This window comes from Jaculus jaculus, chromosome 7 (assembly GCF_020740685.1).
Source record: "Jaculus jaculus isolate mJacJac1 chromosome 7, mJacJac1.mat.Y.cur, whole genome shotgun sequence".
Taxonomy (NCBI): Eukaryota; Metazoa; Chordata; class Mammalia; order Rodentia; family Dipodidae; genus Jaculus; species Jaculus jaculus.
This window is the reverse complement of record NC_059108.1, coordinates 109594682-109608848: the sequence shown is the minus strand read 5'-3', so window position 1 is coordinate 109608848 and position 14167 is coordinate 109594682. Positions and strand designations below refer to the sequence as shown.

At 39.9% G+C, this 14167-nt stretch overlaps 1 protein-coding gene across 4 annotated transcripts in view; it reads left to right on the top strand.

The window, feature by feature from the left end:
* Positions 1-14167, top strand: part of Wdhd1 (WD repeat and HMG-box DNA binding protein 1) — a 91793-nt gene that overhangs the window by 21826 nt on the left and 55800 nt on the right. For all 4 annotated transcript variants that reach the window (XM_045154831.1, XM_045154829.1, XM_045154830.1 and 1 more), the window contains 4 exons: positions 598-690; positions 2199-2305; positions 3645-3786; positions 7418-7628. In XM_045154831.1, the coding sequence (XP_045010766.1) occupies positions 598-690; positions 2199-2305; positions 3645-3786; positions 7418-7628 (553 nt within the window). The remainder of the gene's footprint in view (positions 1-597; positions 691-2198; positions 2306-3644; positions 3787-7417; positions 7629-14167) is intronic.

The following is a 14167-nucleotide window of genomic DNA, read 5'->3' as shown; positions in this document are numbered from 1 at the left end:
TTTACTTACTTGTATTAAATGAGACTAATTTTTAGCTCTAGCCCTTTTTTTTTTGTTTGTTTTTTTTGAGGTAGGGTCTCATTCTGGCCCAGGCTGACCTGGAATTCACTATGTAATCTCAGGGTGGTCTTGAACTCATGCCAATCATCCTACCTCTGCCTCCTGAGTGCTGGGATTAAAGGCATGCGCCACCACACCCCACTTTGTTTATCAGAATATTAAGTTAGAGCTGGAGAGATGGCTTAGCCGTTAAGTGCTTGCCTGTGAAGCCTAAGGACCCCAGTTCAAGGCTCAATTCCCTAGGACCCACGTTAGCCAAATGAAGAAGATGGCACATGCATCTGGAGTTATTTGCAGTGGCTGGAGGCCCCAATGTGCCCATTCTCTCTCTCTCTCTCTCTCTTTCTCTGCATCTTTCTTTCTCTGTCGGTCACTCTCAAATAATTAAATAATAACTTTAAAAATTTTTAAAGTTATTTTCTGAGTTTTGTTAGTTGCAATTGAAATTCAAATTTGCTTGTAAACTTATGAATTTTCTGCTTTTTAAAAAATCTACAAATTGTATTTAATGGAAACTTTGCTTATCTTTCCAAATAGTTATTAGCAGTTCCTGTGGAAAAATCTGTAAAGTTGTACAGAAGAGAAACTTGGAATAACGCCTTTGACCTTTCAGATAGTTTCATCTCTCAGGTAGGTTTTATAAGTGACATTTTCAGTAGTTACAGGGGTATTTAATACATTCCTCACTAAATGTAATTGTAGTTAGATATCATGGGAAATGGAGACCAGCTGCAGCCTGTGTCTGCCTACCTTCTGCCATCCCACACTTTCCATGTAAGATTTGATAACAAAATTTATGAGACGTCACATTTAACCTGAACATACTATTAGGCCAAGTTATTCTTGCAATTTTATTGTAAAATGAATTTCAATAATGATTTGTGGTTATAGGCTCTGGAATTTTAGAGGAAGAAAGGTTATTAATCCATTTTATTTTCTCATTTCTCTGGAATTTTAGAGTAAAAAGAAAGTTATTGGTCTGTATTCTCTCACACATATATTATACAAGTAAAGAAACATAGGCTCAGTAGATCACAATGATTTCCTGAGGTTCACTTCACTTACTGGTTGTCTTTTTGTTTTAGTTTTTGTTTCTGTTTTTTGAGGTAGGGTTTCACTTTAGTCCAGGCTGACCTGGACTTCACTGTATAGTTTCAGGGTGGCCCTGAACTCTCGTGATCCTCTCGCCTCTGCCTCCTGAGTGCTGGGATTAAAGACGTGCGCCACCACTCATGGCAGTTGTCTTCTTAATGATGCAGAATGCAAAGAGGATGTCTGGTAGTCTTTTTTCCAAGGTGATAACATTTTTATATTTTACTTCTTCTTTTTTTTTTTTTTAATTTATTTATTTATTTATTTGAGAGCGACAGACACAGAGAGAAAGACAGATAGAGGGAGAGAGAGAGAATGGGCACGCCAGGGCTTCCAGCCTCTGCAAACGAACTCCAGACGCGTGCGCCCCCTTGTGCATCTGGCTAACGTGGGACCTGGGGAAGCGAGCCTCGAACCGGGGTCCTTAGGCTTCACAGGCAAGCGCTTAACCGCTAAGCCATCTCTCCAGCCCTATATTTTACTTCTAAGATCAGGTGGGTATAACTAATTATGGGAAGCCAGGAAACATAGCTGCTGATAGGTGAGTGTTTTTGTAAAAGAAAGCTTAAAAATAAGCTTTCTTTTTGGTTTATTTTTATTTATTTACTTGAGAGGGACACATAGAGAAAGAGGCAGAGAGAATAGGTGTGCTAGGGCCTTCAGCCACTGCAAATGAACTCCAGATGCCTGCACCCCTTTGTGCATCTGGCTTATATGGGTCCTGGGGAATTGAGCCTCGAACTGGAGTCCTTAGACTTCACAGTCAAGCACTTTTTACATGGGGTCTCACTCTAGCCCAGGCTGACCTAGAATTCACTATGTGGTCTCAGGGTGGCCTGGAACTCCCAGCGATCCTCCTACCTTTGCCTCCTGAGTGCTGGGATTAAAGGCGTGCACTGCCACACCAGGCAAACATGCTTTCTTACTTGTTTATCAGACATAAGTAGAAATAATATAGACTAAGAACTTAAATATTTAAATTTGATTAGTAAGATGAGTAGTTTTAAATTATACAGCATTGTTATTGTTAACTTTTTTTTTTGTAGACCCTCAACATAGTAACGTGGTCTTCCTGTGGACAATATTTAGCTGCAGGTAGCATTAATGGTTCAATTATAGTTTGGAATGTGGAAACCAAAGAATGCATGGAAAGGTATGGTTTAGTATTTTGTACTTCTCTGCTCATTTTTATTTGTATTTGTATTGCTAGCAAACATTTCAAAGTTTAAATTTTTTTTATCGACAACTTTCATAATTATAGGCAATAAATCATGGTAAAACTCCCCCCTCCCCCCAGTTTTCCCTTTGCAGCTCCACTCTTCATCATATCCCCTCCCCTTCTCAAGCAGTCTCTTTTATTTTAATGTCATCATCTTCCTATTGGGATGATCGTCAAAGTTTTTTTATTGATGTGTTAGTATGTACTATGTGGTTTATTGTATGCACATGCATGTGGAGATGTGTGCTCCATGTGCGTGCAGTGCACAGACCAGAGGATGACACGGGGTGTCCGCCTCTAATGCTTTCCATCTTATTTCCCTGAGACAGAGTCTGTATGTTACTTTCTCACTGTTGTGAACAAATACCTGACCAGAAGCAGATTAGGGAAGGAAAAGATTGATTTCTATTTAAAGTTCCAGAGGGTAGAGTCCAACATGGCTAGAAAAGCATGGCAAGATCAGAAAGCCAGTGTGACATTAACAGAGAAGAAGCAGAAAAAGTAAACAGGACCAGGCTGCAGCACCTCCTGGCCAGCTTCCAAGGGCACACTTCCTCTAACTCTACCTCCTAAAGGATCCACAACCTTCCTGAACATCACCAACTGAGGGTTAAGTGTTTAAACACATGAATCTGTGAGGCACATTTTACATTCAAACCACTACATTCTCTCACTGAACCCAAAGCTCCCCATTTTTCAGTGACACTGGCTGACTAGAGAGCCCCAGAGATCCTCCTGTCTCCACCCTCTTCAGTGCTGGGTAACAGGCATGCACAGCCATGCCTCTTTTTAATGTGGGTGCTAGGGATCAAAGCCAGGTCTTCATACTTGTGCAGCAAGTGTTCCTTCTCTGGGCCAGCCTCTCAAAATTGATTATTAATCAGAGTGGAAATCACTCTAATCAGGATGGGAATAGCTTTTACATTGTGAAAGCCCTTCAGTCTTTTCTAATTAAAATTTTCCTTTTATCCCAGTACTCGGGAGACAGAGGCAGGAGAATCCATGTGAGTTTGAGGCCAGCCTAATGCTACAGAATGAATTCCAGGACAGCCTGGGCTAGTGAGATCTTACCTTGAAAAACAAAACAAAAAAATTTTTTTTACATAAATCTAAAGAAGTATGCAATTTATAGTTATCTTGACAGGATTATGATTATTAATATTATTTTTTCTGGTTCCGGGAATTGAATACATGCTATGTAAATGCTCTACCACTCAGTAACATCTTCAACCCAACTTGCAGTATTTTTAAGAGCCCACCTTTTAATTTTTAGGGTGAAACACGAGAAAGGTTACTCCATTTGTGGCCTGGCATGGCATCCTACTTGTAGTCGAATATGCTACACTGATGGAGAAGGAAACCTTGGACTTCTGGAAAATGTCTGCGGCTCCAATGAAAAGATGTCAAATAGTAAGGTAATGTATACGTGATAAAACAGTCCCTTACAAGTTTTTTTATATTCATATGGAGATGTAAAACACATAAATTACCTTGTTTTCTTTTAAATTTCAATCCCCCACACTGTCTTTGCTTGCAAATAAACAAAAAGAAAAAGAAAAATCTCAAGACAAATAGAATAGAAAGATGATTAGAAACTAGCTTCTCAAAAAGCTGGATCTGCATTTGGGTTCACTCTGGAAATGCATGTCAGGAAACTAGTATTATAAGTTAGTTGTGATGTATCAGTAACTGCTGGCTACCCCTTTTTCAGAGAATTTAACTGATTTTTGACGTTTTCTAGGTTGTCCCATTCTCTGTGACTAATGGGAGGAAACTTGAGTCCTGTGTCGTGTGCGTTCTTGTCATTTCCATTCAGGCTGTGTATTGTAGCTTAATTTTTATTTGCAATTAATTTATTCAAACTAAGTAAATACTTTTCAAAATAAACATGTGAATTTGCAAAAAAAAAAAAAAAAGCTGGATCTGGGCTGGAGAGATGGCTTAGTGGTTAAGCACTTGCCTGTGAAGCATAAGGACCCTGGTTCGAGGCTCGATTCCCCAGGACCCACATTAGCCAGATGCACAAGGGGGCGCACACATCTGGAGTTTGTTTGCAGTGGCTAGAAGCCCTGGCGCACCCATTCCCTTTCTCTCTCTCTCTCTTGCTCTCAAAAATATTTTTTTTTTAAAAAAAGCTGGATCTGCCAGGCATGTTGGCACATACCTTTAATCCCAGCACTCGGGAGGCAGAGGTAGGATGATCACCATGAATTCAATGTTACCCTGAGACTACATAGTGAATTCCAAGTCAGCCTTGGCTAGAGTGAAACCCTACTTTGAAAAGCAACCAAACAAAAACAGAAAGGAGGAGGCTAGAGAGATGGCTCAGCTGTTAAGGCACTTGCCTGCAAAGCCTAGTGACTTAGGTTCAATTTCCTAGTACCACTTAAAGCCAGATACATAGTGTTGCATACTTCTGGAGTTCATTTGCATTGGCTGGAGACCCTAGTGCACCCCGTCTCTTAGCAGTTAAGGCACACTTGGCTGTGTCTGTGAAGCCTAAGGACCCAGGTTCAATTCCCTAGTACCCATGTAAGCCAGATACACAAGGGAGCACATGCATCTGGAGTTTATTTGTAGTGGCTAGAAGCACTGGTATGCTCTCTATCTGCCTCCCCCTTCTTTCAAATAAATAACTAACATATTAAAAAAGTTTAGGGTCGGGTGTGGTGGCGCATGCCTTTAATCCTAGCACTTGTGAGGCAGAGGTAGGAGGATCGCAGTGAGTTCAAGGCCACCCTGAGGCTCCATAGTGAATTCTAGGTCAGCCTGGGCTAGAGTGAGACCCTACCCTACCTCGAAAAAAAAAAAAAGTTTAGGGTAAACCGGGCGTGGTAGCGCACGCCTTTAATTCCAGTACTTGGGAGGCAGAAGTAGGAAGATTGCCATGAGTTCAAGGCCACCCTGCGATGACAGAGTTAATTCCAGGTCAGCCTGGACCAGACTGAGACCCTACCTGTGAAGCCTAAGGACCCGGTCCAATTCTGCAGGTCCCACGTAAGCCAGATGCACATGGTGGTGCATGCAATTGGGGTTTGTTTGCAGTGGCTAAATGCCCTGGTGTGCCCGTTCTCCTTCTCTCTGTCTCAAATAAATAATTTTTTTTTTTAAAGTTTTAAAACAAAAAAGGAAGCTGGGCATGGTGGTGCACACCTTTAATCACAGCTCTTGGGAGGCAGAGGTAGGAGCATTGCCATGAGTTCAAGGCCACCCTGAGACTGCATAGTAAATTTCAGGTCAGCCTGAGCCAGAATGAGACCCTATCTTAAATTCCCTCCCCCCTCAAGATGAGAAGAAAAGAAAAATCTTAGCTAGACATGGTGGCACATTTCCTAATTCCAACTACTCAATAGGCTAGAGCAGGATTTTTTCAAATTTGAGGTATATCTGGGTTACATAGTAAGTTCAAGTGTATCCTGGGTAACTTAGTGAAATAATTAAGAAAGAAAATAAAAACCATTTCAATTCACTGGTCATGTATGAAATATCTAACCCCATCTAGAATTGATTATTTTTACTATTTTGCTTTATCATAGTGTATATTTCTGTCTTAACACTGGTTGACATTTTATAGACATCAGCATAAATACAGCAAGAAAATATAAAAAAATTTGTCTACCTTTAGTTCATAAACTTTTAGGACTATAGCTGGCATAGTTAAATATCTTTTAGCATTTAGTTATTTATTCATCATATTTTTGGATGTATAGTTTAATAGTACTTTGCTCTCTCATTTAATTAAACATTAGTTTAAAGATGAAAGTAAGTATAACTAATACCTTTAAAGTTGTTTGGATTAGAGTCTTAGTTTCAAAGTTTAGGTTTGTGTTGGTTTAACATTTGTGTGGTTCACTAGTCTTGTAGGAGTAACTTATAACCTTTGCGGTGTATCTGCTTAGTATTCTACCTTGTAACTGATCTAAAACCTTGTGTATAGTGACACAACTCCTGTGTGATATGTTCATATTCATAGGAAATACTGAAATCTTATGATTCTACTGGCTTTATCATCTTTCTGTTTCTTTTTCGAGGCAGGATCTCACCCTAGGCCAAGCTGACCTGGAACTCGCTCTGTCTCTCAGGCTGTCCTTGAACTCACAGTGATCCTCATTACCTCAGCCTCCTGAGTGTCATACCTGGCTTTTATGTGGGTTTTGGAGGTCCAAATCCTCCAGCACTTTACTGACTGAGCCATCTCCCTAGCCCTGATTATTGTTGTATCATAGGTATTGCTTACTTAGTAGAGTCTTGATATTAAAATACTGTTTTGGGGAACTGAGCATGGTGGCAAATCCTAACATGTGGAAAGTAGAAGCAGAAGGATCAGGAGTTCAAAGTCAGCATTTGCTACAAGAGACCTTGTCTTAAACAAATAGCTGGGCATTGTGGCTCACATTTGTGATCCTAACACTTGGGAGGCTCAGGCAGGTTGATTACTGTGAGTTCAAAGCTAGCATGGGTTACAGAGTGAGACCCCTTCTTTAAAAAACAAAAAAGAGCTGGGCGTGGTGGCGCACACCTTTAATCCCAGCACTTGGGAGGTAGAGGTAGGAGGATTGCCATAAGTTCGAGGCCACCCTGAGACTCCATAGTGAATTCCAGGTCAGCCTGGGCTAGAGTGAGACCCTACCTTGAAAAACAAAACAAAACAAAAAGAATGCTTTGCAGGTTGGGAGTATACCTCAGTGCTAGAACCTTTTCCTAGTATGCATAAAGAACTAAGTTTATCCCCAGCACCACATTAAAAACATGAGGGCTCGAGAGATGGTTTAGTAGTTAAGGTCTTGTCTGTGAAGCCTAAGGACTCATGTTCAATTCTATAGGTCCTGTGTAAGCCAGATGCACAGTAACACAAGTGTGCAATGTTGCACATGTGCACAAGGGAGCGCATACATCTGGAGTTTGGTTGCAGTGGCTGGAGACCCCAGTGCACCAATTCTCTCTCTCATTTAAAAACAACAACAACAACATGAAAAATGCCTTTTGAATAATTGAAATTTACCAAGTATTTTTCCAGTGTGTATTAATTTATATTAATTTGTTAAGGTGCCTAGCAGAGTGGAAAAGGATTACAATGATCTTTTTGATGGAGATGATGCAAGTAATGGTGGAGATTTTCTACATGACAATGCGCTTGAGATCCCTGCTTTTTCCAAAGGGCTGATGCATGATGATGAGGATGATGACGGTCTCATGCTTGCTTCAGGTCGTCCTAGACAGCGCAGCCACATCCTAGAAGATGATGAAAACCCAGTTGGTATGACTTGGACTTTGTGCATGTGGTTATCCCCCTTGTTCCTTAGTTTTGATTTTTTAAATTGAGGCCTCCATGTCCACCTTAAAATAGCACTTAGAGCTATATTCTAAATCCTTATGCTAAAAAAGAAAGTTTCAAATGAATGATCTAAGTTTCTACTTTGTCAAACTAAAAAAAGAAAGAAAAAACAAAACAAAACAAAACTGGAGATCTAGGCATGGTGGCTCCCGCCTATAATCCTAGACTCAGAAGGCTGACATAGTAGTATTGGTATGAATTCTGGACTAGAGTGATACCCTGCCTCAAAACAAGACAAAAAAGAAAACTATGGAGAAAGCCATTGAAAACAAAGTCTAGTTATTTGAAAACATCAGTAATATCCATGGGTCTAGCCTGATTAGTCAAGCAAAAGAAAACACAAGTTATTAACGTAAGAATGGACAAGACTAGGTGTCAGAGCCCATGCCTTTAATCCCAGCACCTGGCAGGCAGAGGTAGGAGGATTGCCATGAATTCAAGGACACCCTGAGACTATATAGTGAATTCCAGGTCAGCCTGGGCTAGAGTGAGACCCTACCCAAAAACAAAACAAAAACAGAGAGGTTATCCCTTTGCTAATTAGTATGCTAGTAGCTAGTAGTGTATAGCTCTTAGACATGTAGAATGTGGCTAGTTCAAGTTTAGATGTAGTATGACTCTGGTTCGAGGCTCAATTCCCCAGGACCCACATTAGCCAGATGCACAAGGGAGTGCACACAACTGGAGTCCATTTGCAGTGGCTGGAGGCCCTGGTGTGCCCATTCTCTCTCTCTCTCTCTCTCTCTCTCTCTCTGCCTCTGTCTGTCTCTCTCAAATAAATAAATAAAAATAAACAAAAAAACTTTTAAAAAAAGGATCACAAGGAAATATTATGAACAATTTTGTGCCCCAAAAATCAGCAACTTAGATGAAATAGACAAAATCCTTGAAAGATGCAAACTACAATTTAATTGGAAAGAAATAACCTGCATGATACTATACCTTTTAAAGAAACTGAGACAATAAAACCTTCACATAAAGTGCCCATTGCAGCAACTTGCATGCTAAAATAGCACATTTAAACCTTATCAAGTAAAATGCCAAGTGTATAGTGGTGAGTCATTCTCATTAAATCATATAGATTTATAGTTGAGTAGTCCTGTTCTAAAAACATCTTAAGGACCTCTAAATAAAGAACATTTGTGTTTGAAGCTATAGTCTGTAGTATATGAAGAATTAAATAAAAACTTATCACTTAATTTTAATATGCTCAAGTAAAAATAAACTTTTATTTTATTTGAGAAAGAGGGAGGGAGAAAGAATGGGCATGCCATAGCCTTCAGCCCCTTTAAAATTTATTTTCATCTATTTATTTATTTATTTAAGAGAGAGAAAGAGAGAATGGGTGTGCCAGAGCCTTTAGTCAGTGTAGACAAACTCCAGATGCATGGACCCCCTTATGCATCTGGCTTACATGGGTCCTGGGAAATCAAACCAGTGTCCTTAGGCTTCTCAGGCAAATGCCTTAACTGCTAAGCCATTTCACCAGCCCAACTTTTTTTTTTTTTTTTTTTTTTTTGAGGTAGGATCTCCCTCTAGCCCAGGCTGACCTAGAATTCACTATGTCGTCTCAGGCTGGCTTTGAATTCAGTGATCCTCTTACCTCTGCCTCAGTGCTGGGATTAAAGGCATGTGCCACCATGCCCAGCTAAAATAAATACTTTTAATTAATTTATTAGAGAGTGAGTGTGTATACGGGTACAATAGGGCCTTTTGCCACTGCAAATGCAAACACATGTACCACTTTGTGCATCTGGTCTTACATGTGTACTGGCTGGCAGACTTTGCAAGGAAGTGCCTTTAGCCACAGAGCTATCTCCCCAGCCCATGAATAATTTTTTTTTTTTTAAAGAACATGACCAGTGTAGTTTCTTTTATCTAAATAATAAAAAAACTTTATTATGTATTTATTTGAGAGAAGAAGAGAGAATGGGCGCTCCAGGGCCTCCAGCCACTGCAAATGAACTCTGGACGTATGCACCACCTTGTACATCTGGCTTACATGAGTCCCGAGGAATTGAACCAGGGTCCTTTGGCTTTGCAAGCAAATGCCTCAGTTGCTCAGCCATCTCTCCAGCCCCTAATTTTTTAATTAAACAAAAAAAAAAAAAATAGTAAAAACAGCACCATTGCATTATTTCTAATATTATACATGGAAGACAGGTAGATTTGTTACAAGTGGTCAGCCGTATCTCTCGCTCTCTGGATGTTTCCAGGTTATGGGGGTCTTACTCAAAGAACTGATGAAAGACACACACAAGTAGTTAAGCTGCAAGAAACTTTATTAATGGCAAAGGGATATCAAAGGTTTAAATACCCTGCAAGGGGCACAAGGCCACTCCAGTACTTGAGGGTGCTAAGAAGTGATCTGGGACCTCTCTCTAGAATTTTTAGGAGAAGATAGGCTGGGTGCTAAGGGCACAATTTCGGTGGTTCTCTGATAGATTTGGGTTATATAATGTTTTCTCTACTGTACATGTTTCTTTCCATGATACACCTGATATTTTATCATAGTCATGCCATTTATACATAGGCATAAAATGGTAAATAGGGGTTTCTCCCTAAAAGCTCACTTAGAGGATTTGGTGCATGTACCCAAAACCAGTTCAGGCTGGATGGTCCTCTGCTGTTTGATCCCTGGTCTATATAAAAATATATTTGAGAGGGCTTGAGAGATGGCTCAGCAGTTATTGCACTTGCCTGCAAAGCCTAAGGACCCAGGTTCAAGTCTTCAATACCCACATAAAGCCACATGCACAAGGTGACATGTGTGTCTGGAGTTTGTTCTCAATGGCTAGAGGCCTTGGCATGCCTGTATTCATTCATATTCTCTCTCCCGTTTTTTTCTCTCATACACACTCTCAAGTAATAAATAAAAATATTTAAAACGTATAAAGCTGGGCGTGGTGGCACACTTCTCTAATCCCAGCACTCAGGAGGCAGAGGTAGGAGGATCTTCGTGAGTTCAAGGCCACCCTGAGAATACAGAGTAAATTCCAGATCAGCCTGGGCTTCAGTGAGACCCTACCTTGAAACCCGCCCCCCCTCAAATTTATTTTAAATTATATTTGAGTGCTGGAAAGATAGCTTAGTGGTTAAAGACAAAGGACCCAGGTACAATTCCCCAGGACCCACGTAAGCCAGATACACAAGGTGGCTCATGCATCTGGAGTTCATTTGCTGCGGCTGAAGGCTCTAGTGTACCAAGTCTCTTTCCCTGTCCCTCCCTCACACCCTCTTTTTGCCTCTTTCTCTCTCTCAAATAAATATATAATTTAAAAATATATAGGATAGGTTTTGATCTCAAAGAATGATTGCTAAATGGAGGAGAAAGCTAATTGATTGTTTGGAGCAGGGTGTACCTACAGCTTGGTAGAGTGGTGAGGGTCCCAGGTTGTCAACAAGTAGCTAGATGCCTTTCTTAGGATAAGAGTGTGTTTACTGCTCAAGTCAAGCTGTCAGTGTCCTGAATGAATAAACCATCCCCTAGGCTTGCCTGTCTCAAAATCTTGTACCTGTTTCTGGATTAACTATGCTTCTGTGTAGTAGCTTTGCTTGAAGTATAGAGAGAAATCTTGATGTAATATAATTATGTAATATGTAAAGGAAGATGTATTTTCTTTTTTTAACTTTGGGGTCTTTTAAGACTAGGGTCTCAGGCTGGACAGATGGCTTAGTGGTTAAGCACTTGCCTGTGAAGCCCAAGGACCCTGGTTCGAGGCTCAGTTCCCCAGAACCCATGTTAGCTGCAGCAGCTACAAGCCCTGGCGCACCCATTCTTTCTCTGTTTCTCTCTCTGACTCTTTCTCTCTCTTTCTGTCACTGTCCAATAAATAAAGATAAACAAAATAATTTTTAAAAAAATTAAAAGAAGGTTTTAAAAAAAGAGTAGGGTCTCACTCTAGTCCAGGCTGACCTGGCACTCATTCTGTAGTCATAAGCTGTCCTTCAGCTCACAGCAGTCCTCCAACCTCTCTTCCTGAGTGCTGGAACTAAAGGCCACCATAAAGTCTGTCCAAGTAACTATGGATACTGTATCAAAACTCACCAGATGATAGTTTCTTAACGTTTACTTGCAGTGTGAGCTCTGAAAAACTATACAATGAACTTTTTCAAGTATTACATTTAAACCTTTTGGTCTAAGTTGAAGTTGATTTTTTAAAATATTTTATTTATATTTATTTACTTGAGAGAGAGAAAGAGAGAATGGGCCGCCAGGACTTCTAGCCACTGCAAAGTTACTCCAGATGTATGCGCACCACCTTGTGCTTATGCGTGGGTCCGGGAGAATTGAACTGAGGTCCTTTAGCTTTGCAGAAAAGCACCTTAACTGCTAAGCCACCTCTCCAGCCCTGAAATATGTATATCATATATTTGTTGTTGTTTTGTTTTTGTTTTTTGAGGTAGGGTCTCACTCTAACACAGGCTGACCTGGAATTCACTGTGTATTCTCAGGCGGCCTTGAATGAAGTATATTTTTTAATAGCTATTTTTGATACTTGTAACTTACTTATTGGTTAATTTGGAAAATACTTTTTCCTTCAAGTTAACAGACCTTCATATTAAAGTAACATATTTCATTATCCAGCATAACTAGCACTATTTACAATCTTATCAGACACTTTTAAATATTAGAAAGTGGTAAAAGTGGCAAAATACACATTTTCAGAATTTCCATTTTTGCTTGGAAATTAAATGACAAACTGCAATGTTTTCTTAAATGACAGACTACATTCATTTCCAAGAAAATGTTGGCTATATAACCACAGTTTAGCTGGAATTTGGTTTAAAAAAAATCATTAGTTAAAACTAAAACCATTGCCCACACTATTTTTTAAGAGATAGCCATCAAACTTCTTTATGTATGTTCCCTGTTTTAGCATATAGATCTTTTAAGAAAACATTTTATTTATTTATTTGAAAGAGAGAAGGAGAGAGAATGAGTATGCCAGACCTCCAACCACTGCAGACAAACTCCAGACACATGTGGCACCTTGTGTAGCTGGCTTACATGGGTACTGAGGAATTGAACCAGGTCTTTAGCTTCACAGGCAAGCACCTTGACCACTAAGCCATCTTTTCAGCCCCTAGAACTTTATTTATTTGCAAGCCAAGAAGAGAGAGAGAAAGAATGGATGCACCAGGACCTCTTACCCCTGCAAACGAACTCCAGATGCATGTGCCACTTTGTGTATCTTGCTTTATATGGGTACTTTGGGATCAAACCCAGATGATTAGGCTTTGCAGGCAAGCACCTTAACTGCTGAGCTATCTCTCCAGCCCTGCACATTTTTTTGTATGTATATATGTTGTAGAGAGTTGTGTGTGTGTGTGTGCACACGCACGCATCTTTGTGTGTATACAGTTGGGCATATTCTGTGTACACACAGAGGATTTCATTACTCGTCTGTGTGTTTCTTTGAGGTGGAGTCTGCTTGAATCCAGATCATAAATTTTTGTGAGCGCCAGTGAGTCTCTGGTCTCTACTTTCCACAGGATTGAAGTTACGTGCATGTGTAGCCACACTCAGCTGTTACTGTGGGTGCCAGGGAATCAAACTCAGGGCTATGTAGGCCTTGTCAGGTCCTCATGCTTACCTAGAAAGTATCCTAACCCATCCCTAAAACTTTGTTTTTCAAGGTAGGGTCTCATAGCCCAGGCTGACACACACTGTAATTCTAGGTAGGTCATCAAAAATGACGATCCTTCTATTTATACAATATTTATATGGTAAACCCTTAGCAAATCCCTTCCCTAGTGCTGGGATTAAAGGCATGTGAAACCACTCCTGGTTGCTAGAACTTCTTAAAGAATCAAGATTTATTGTGATTCCAAATTAATTTTTGGATTGTTTCTTCTATTTCTGTGAAGAATGCTGTTGGAATTTTGATGGGGATTGCATTAACTATGTAGATTGTTTTTGGTAAGATTGCCATTTTCACAATATTGATTCTTCCAATCCAGGAACAAGAGATGTTTTTCCATTTCCTAGTGTCTTCTGCAATTTCTCGCTTGAGCGTTTTAAAGTTTTCATAGTACAGATCCTTCACTTCCTTGGTTAGGTTTATTCCAAGGTACTTTATTTATTTATTTTTGATGCAGTTATGCACTGTGAGTCATTCTCTAATTGCAGTCTCTGTGTGTTTGTTCTTAGCATATAAGAAAGCTACTGATTTCTGTTTATTTTGTATCCTGCTACATGGCTATTGGTGTATATCAGCTCTAACAGTTTGCTGGTAGAGTCTTTAGGGTCCTTTATGTATAGAATCATGCCATCTGCAAATAATAATAACTTGATCTCTTCCTTTCCAACTTGTATCCCTTTTATGTGTGTCTCTTGCCTGATTGCTATGGATAAGACTTCCAGATCTATATTAAATAAAAAGGGACAGTGGACACCCTTGTCTTGTTCCTGATTTTAGTGGAAAAGCTTCCACTTTTTCCCCATTTAGTAATATGTT